The sequence below is a fragment of the Dipteris shenzhenensis genome, chromosome 31, assembly GCF_047967505.1.
Source record: "Dipteris shenzhenensis isolate YYH24624 ecotype China chromosome 31, Dip_SZ_1.0, whole genome shotgun sequence".
NCBI classification, from domain to species: Eukaryota; Viridiplantae; Streptophyta; class Polypodiopsida; order Gleicheniales; family Dipteridaceae; genus Dipteris; species Dipteris shenzhenensis.
The window spans coordinates 11,194,229-11,201,191 of NC_141626.1; the positions used below are offsets into that span (position 1 = coordinate 11,194,229).

At 41.3% G+C, this 6,963-nt stretch overlaps 1 protein-coding gene across 2 annotated transcripts; it reads right to left on the reverse strand.

Moving 5' to 3' along the window:
- Positions 1-1,117: 1,117 nt before the first annotated feature.
- Positions 1,118-3,202, reverse strand: LOC147881017 (pentatricopeptide repeat-containing protein At2g17033-like). 2 transcript variants are annotated; one of them, XR_015540471.1, is made up of 3 exons: positions 2,829-3,202; positions 1,481-2,725; positions 1,118-1,350 (listed from the first exon to the last, which is right to left on the reverse strand). XR_015540471.1 is itself a non-coding variant. In XM_087369912.1 (2 exons), the coding sequence occupies exons 1-2, from the start codon at positions 3,117-3,119 to the stop codon at positions 1,661-1,663; spliced, it is 1,356 nt and encodes a 451-aa protein (XP_087226038.1). In that variant the 5' UTR covers positions 3,120-3,202; the 3' UTR covers positions 1,462-1,660. The 2 variants fall into 2 exon arrangements, 1 of the variants encoding a protein (XP_087226038.1); XM_087369912.1 differs by lacking the exon at positions 1,118-1,350 and having other exon boundaries at positions 1,462-2,725.
- Positions 3,203-6,963: the final 3,761 nt, after the last annotated feature.

Consider the following 6,963-nt stretch of genomic DNA (forward strand, 5'->3'; position numbering starts at 1 on the left):
TCATGAAACAAAGAGAGCTTTCTAGCCGAATGTCGAATTCTTGCCTCCAAATTTTGTCGCATAATTAGATTGCTCAAATGGGTGCCCTAATGAATATGTAGTCAATCTTATGCCATTTTTAGATAGCTTAAACAGAGCAACAGCTGATCCTAAATGCTTTGAGCATAAGTAGGTACAATGAAAAACTTCATTAAGGACACAAGGAATCAAGATGAAGGATGAAAGGGGAGAGTGAGGAATTGACGGTCTTAAAAACAAGATGAATGCTCATAAATTGTTCATAAGGCTTGCTGAGATGTGGAGGGTGGAGAAGAGGGCGGAAAGCAAAGAGAGAGAGAGAGAGAGAGAGAGAGAGAGAGAGAGAGAGAGAGAGAGAGGGGGGGGGGCGGGGGGCGGGGGAAATAGGAGGATTTCTAGGCAAAAGAGAGAGAGAGGGAGAGGGAGAGAGAGAGAGAGAGAGAGAGAGGATTGTGTGAAAGTTAGACTCCAAATCTCAGAGAGAGAATTTTTGGAAGATGAGTTTCACTACTAAGGCTACCTTTTAGGCAAGGCAAAAAAAGCATGGCTCTGATACCAATGTAGAAAAGAGAGTGCAAGATAGTGGAAGGGAGGTGTGAAGAAGGAGAAAGAAGAAAAGAGAGAGAGAGAGAGAGAGAGAGAGAGAGAGAGAGAGAGAGATGTCCAAACGTGGGCAATGGGTCGTATCAAAAAGTGCAAAGGAGAGAGAGGTCCAAACGTGGGCAATGGGTCGTATCAAAAAGTGCACAAGAATGGTGGTTTGGACTGAAATAGTCGTTGCCACAATATCCTCTAATTCTTAATAGAGTAAGTCCCTTTCCCCACATTATTTATTGAATATGCATTACGTATCTAGGGATATGGGTATATATGGGTTCAAGAGCTTTTAGCCCAGCCTGGGATTCACAAGGGGTGCCAACTGAAGGGACAAGTTCCCAATTCGATTAGATGGTGCAGAGAATTTTGGAAAATAGAAATCTAAGTTCAAGCTTTCAAGCATCCAAGCATTACAAAAAAAATCCAAGCGTCTCATATTGCCACATAGGTACGTCAAAACAAAACAAAACTTGAGAGTTTTGAAAATCTTAAGGCGTGCAGAGACAACAGGATTTGGACGAGCAACTGAACTATAATCTGCAAGCTCCCCATGACATACATCCGAACGAATCCAGCTGCATGCCCAAAACACCTTGGCTACCACCTTGGGCTTCCCATTTCAAACATTTGTTGCTGATTCACACGAGGTTGCAATCATTTGTTGTTGGTTCACACAACTTAGGAACAGCCAAGGATGCAATCAATATAACCTTGAAGCCATGGGAGAGCATCTTCCTGCATAAAAAGAATCCATATACTATTACGATTCAGTGGCCGAATAACAAGACATCCTATAGAACAGAGTACTAAAACCTGAATTAGATGAAGAAGGAAAGACAGCCCAAAACCGAAAACAACTACATACATAGAATGTGTCAAGCAACCACAGGTATCCCCTCATTGGCAGGTAGGAATGTATATCCTTGTGTAATCATAATTCGATCCAGGTATCCCCTCATTGGCAGATAGATATGTACAGATCATAGATATCCCATAACAGAATACATAAATCCAGTTTCACAAAATCTTGTCCATATTCTGTGTATCAATTTGAGAGTTGGCTGAGCCAGATGACCATGGCGTGAGGTCTTGCTAATAGCTGGCCCTTGTTTTTACTATCTATCATAAAAGGGCTTTTCATGCTTTCAAGCAAATCCCTCACCATCGATCTTACTGCTGAGCTTCCTCTAACATCGCTGTGTTTTCCCCATCCAGTCACGATTATGATTTCAGATGGAAAGTTCTTCACCACTTTCAGCCTGCCTAGCACTTCTTTAAGCCAACAGAAAAGCATCACATATGCTGAACCGGTCTCTGTACCATGCAGATCTAACTTCCAATAAGAATCCCAAACAACTGCCTCTTCAAGTACAGCTAATTTAAGCAAATATTTTGCTGTCTGTAGCTCCCCATCTGTTGCACCAAGCACTTCAAGCTTGTCCAGGATTCCATCAAGCCTTACAGCTGCACCGCAGCTACACCCAGCAGAGACAGCATTCAGAACAGTACAAGCTTTAGAGAGAGCATTCAGAGAGCGTACAGAAGGACGAATGTCTAGTTTTGACATTTTATCCAGCCAATCCTTTATCTTGTCGTGCTTTTGTGCCGTAGCATATGTTGTGATAATCATGTTGAATACAACACCATCAAATCGTTCACACGTTTCCATTTCACATGCTATCAATTCCATCTCCTCGAACAGACCGCATCTTCCGAAACTAAAAAGCACAGCTCTGAAATCCTCTGGAGATGGATTAAATCCTCTGCTTTGCATGTCTCTCATCGTCTCCTCTGCTTCCTTGGGACAATCCATAGATGCGTACGCTCGAAGCAACGAGCTAAAAGAGAGAAACATAGCACCCAGACTAGGCGAAGCCTGCAAGCACCTGAAAGCGGCAAGCATTTCCTCTTTCAATCCATACCTGCCGTAGTGTTCTATAAGAGCACAATTCAAATTTATCAGTTGCTTTGAATCCAGCGTCTTGGCGATGTCAACCATTAACGAATCAGCGTGATGTTGCTGATCAAATTTGGTAAGCAATGCAACGATGTGCGCATGCAAATTTGCATTCCATCTGTACCAAGCCTCCCCGGTTATGGACAAATAAATCTGCATTCCGGAAAACGGCAACCCAGGCATCAAGTTCAGTGGCGTTTTGACGAATACCAATCAACCAAGCGACATAAACAAGCAAAAAAAAGAAAGGACATACGGGCACGGCAAGCTGCCAGTCCTGCAGGAGGAGGAGTTGGCGAAGGGTAGCGAGGAGGGTGGGCTTGGAGAAATGCTGGGATCGACGGAGGGTAGATTTGAGGGAAGAAGGGGGGCAGTTGCGCAAGCGAAAGAGGAGGCGAGATGCTTGTTTGGAGGGAGAAGGAGAGGAAGGCACGGCGAAAGCATCGACAGAAACAGCAGATGAAGGCGACAGAGGAGATGAAAGAGATGGCGAAGAAGAAGAAGGAGAAGGAGGGTAAAACACAGGAGGCTTAAGGAAGGTTGCCATAGCCAGCGAGCTCAAGCTGTCTAACAGATAGGACGCTTAAGGAGGTTCGCCATAGCCAGCAAGCTCTCAAGCTCAGACAGAAAAGAAAGAGATGATAGACATTCCATACAGAAAAGATAGAGACGATAGCCATTCCATACAGAATGTTGCCCCCCTGGCCATTCCACTCCCCAGTTTTTCAAGTCCACTTGAGAGCAACAGCATGTCCCTGCATCGGGGCCTGCTTGCCAAGCGGTTTGGCAACACCCTTTGCAGCGGTTGGTTTTTTGGTTCACACTTAGGCATCTTCTGTAGGCCTTCTGCTATCCGCAACGCTGGAGTTTTCTTGCTCCCCTTCAAAGAAGAGGTCCGTCAGGCAGCTCGTTTTTGGGTCACATGTAATCATTACAAAAACAATGTGAGAATCCCACTAAAAGGCCTTGCTTTTTGGAATGTTATTGGAAGGTGTAAGTGTCAGGGTGCATTATGTGTAGATGTATGCAATAAGCACTAATCTACCTATACTAAACACCCCATTAACATGGTCTACTTTGACAAAATGAACTATGTCTAAACTATGAGCAAATTAACATTCTCCCTTCTAGAGCCAAAAAACAAATGGTAGCTGTATGGGCTACCATTCCATAGAATGTTGCCCTCTTGGGCATTCCACTCCGAAGTGTTGCCTTGATGAGGAGAAGTCCACTTTCGCTAAGAGCATGTCCCCGCGTCACAACCCGATCACAAATTGGTTTGGCAACCAAAAAACAACGATGGCAGTAGTTTTTTTGGTTCACGCTCAGGCTGTTTTAAGCAGTCTTTTGTAGGCATTCAACTATCCGATGCTGATTTTTCTTGAGCCCCTGCTTTGGGAGGAGAGGTCTATCAGGGAGGTAGTTTTTGTGTCAAACGTAATCATTAAAGAGGAAACTGGTTGCTTGAACACCTTGACTTGCAACCCACCTTCGAATAATTGTAAAAGTTGCTGCCTCACATGAACAAGCTCTGAGTATAGGGGAATGGGCCATGGAAGCATTTTCCTGGGAGGAAAGTGCTCCTAAATCTATGGTGTTATATAGGAGCATAATTCAAATTTCTTAGTTGCTTTAAATCCAACGAGAAAATGCGATGGTGGCCCATTCCCCCACATGGAGGGCCTACGGGAGGGGTAAATTTTTACAATTGTTTGTAAAGTTATAAGTTTATTTAAAACATGGAGGTCTGGTAAATATTTGTTAGGTTAGAAAATTACAAAATGTGGTAGGTTAGCCACTTTCCTTCTATGATGCATTGTGACCCAGCTCATAATGCTAGACCCAATTTTCCCCATCCCCTGGTGGCAAACATTACAGTGCTTAACATACTGCTTACCATTCTTGAAGACATATAGCCACCAAAATCTTGCTTACAACACTTTTTTGCCAATGCAAAATGACCACCACCTACATCATCATGATAGCTTTGAATAACCTATGTAACTTCATGGGGTAAAGTGCAGTGTCTAAGAACATCATTCCTGCAACCTTGTAAAGCATACCTCCAACAATAGTGAATGAAGCAGATTGGATTTCGAACTTCTTCTTTTCAAGACCAATGAGGTCTTTAAGAAAAGTTCAAGTGGTAGATAGGTACTTGACAATACCAAAATACTACTCACATTGTTGGAACCATTTAGAATTGCTTGGAGTATTGTCATTATCATATTGTTTGCACCTTGAGTCATCACAGTAATGTTTGATCCACTAGTAAATCTAGGCTATTGGGGCATCATGGGCTAGTTTCCATCATCATGGCATAGAATGCTACTTGTGTTTGAGCATGAGAATTACCAAAAAGCGAGCAACAAAAAGCGAGTGAGCCAAAAAAAGTGAGTGCTACAAAACAATAAAAGATTTATAAATCCCCTATTTGAGTAGCAAAAAAATATAATTTATTCAAAAGTCCATATGTTTTCTCAATGCTAGAATGTCAAATATGCTTATAAATTTAAAGCCACTAACACTGATTTCACATTACTTATAAGAGAGTTGGTATGTTTCATTGCAAACAAGTCATCATTTAGTATCAAATGCAAACCCTATTGCACAATCAAGTTCTCTCTTTCTACCACAGTAATTGAGATCATGAATACAACCTTCCACACAAGTGGGGTGTTTCCAAGGACTCCTTGAATGGAGTAGTCTAGATTCCATGCATATGTAAATGCTTAACTTTTTTAACTCTATTCACTCTTGGAATAATTCTTTGTTATTGCAAAAACATCCCTCCCCAACTTTTTACTCTTAGATCCCACTAGTCCATCCCATGCAACAAATTAACCACAATTCATATTTTGGTGCATGCACTTTTACTAGATGGTGCAAAAAGGCATGATGATCATCTAAATCACACCTTGCCATTTGATCTGATATGTAACATGACCTCGTTTGGACTTGTAAATCAAAAGATACAGGGATGTCAAAATATCATCTTTTGGCCAAAATAGGGAGCACGTTACACGCTCCTTGTTTTGGCCCAAAAGATGACATTTTCACATCCCTATATCCTTGCACATTGTCAAAGTTTAATTTTTCTGGCCCAAAAGATTTGTTTTTAACACCCCTACATCTTTTTATAGTAAAAAACAAATGGCATAATGTTACATATCAAATAAAATGACAAGGCATGATTTAAATGAATATCATGCCTTTTTGTACCATCTAAAAGATTTCGTGTGCATCAAAATACGAATTTTGTGAATTTTTGGCCAATTTCTTGCACCAAATTTAGAGCAAGGTTTCCCCTAATAGGGAGCAAGAAGACACTATGTATTTTTGCAAAACAAAAGCCAAAATTTAACATCCTCTACCTTAATTACACTCGAGGGGTCACTCTTCATTAACCCATAAAGCATGTGCGAGTAAGCATGGGTTAAAAATTATCCCTATTCTTGCATTTTACATTTTCTCATGTAATTGGTGAAATCCTCATACATGTTTACATTTCCAATCTTAAAATTGCAATGCTCTTGCATAAATCTACATACACAAATTCCATCAAGTTGCTATTTTGTAATCCCCTCATGCAGATAAATGGCTTGTAGGTCCTTCCATTAAAAAATGCTCCTTAGTGCACTAAAGTGCCATGTTAAATGTTTATGAGTGACCCCATGGGGTAATTTCCAAACCCAAATGGGGTCATTAAAATAGTCCTTAACTTGGGACTACTCAATCTCAAGAAATGTGACACATAACCCCCATTTGTATACTTTCCACCTCAAGCAATTATTTTATGGGATACTTAAATTATTTCTTTGCTTTGCTTGATTTCCTAGCACTTCAACAAATTGTCGCTCGCTTTTTTGAGCTTGGTCGCTTTTTCTCGCTCGCTCTATTGACCGCCTCTTTAATAGGTGCTGCATATCGCATATCCAATTTTGCTATCTCCCAAATTGCTAGCTATAGCAACAACTACATTACGAGTAGTGGTTTGTTGCATATGCACATAAAGTCCAATTTCCCCAGGGAGACCCTTCACAAACCAATGGTCCTACTCTGAAGCAGCCTCACACGAGGTTATTTACTAAGCAGTCTCTTGACTCGATTAGCATACATTTGGGTGGAGTTCTAATCCGATAATCTTAACTAATGGGATAAATTCTACCAAAAAAGGAGTACATAATGCCTTCTAAGTAGCAAAATGCATACGAGGGAATTGGGCATAGGAGTCGCTAGAAAATCTATCCACAGTGGACGAAAATATCCATAGCTTATCTACATCCCCACCCTAATTGTTTTCTATGTAGTCTGCGGTGGTGACTCATGTATTGTAGGGATCTTGAAGGAATGCCAAGGGAGCCTCTCCTTTTCCTACTCCTTATGGAAGC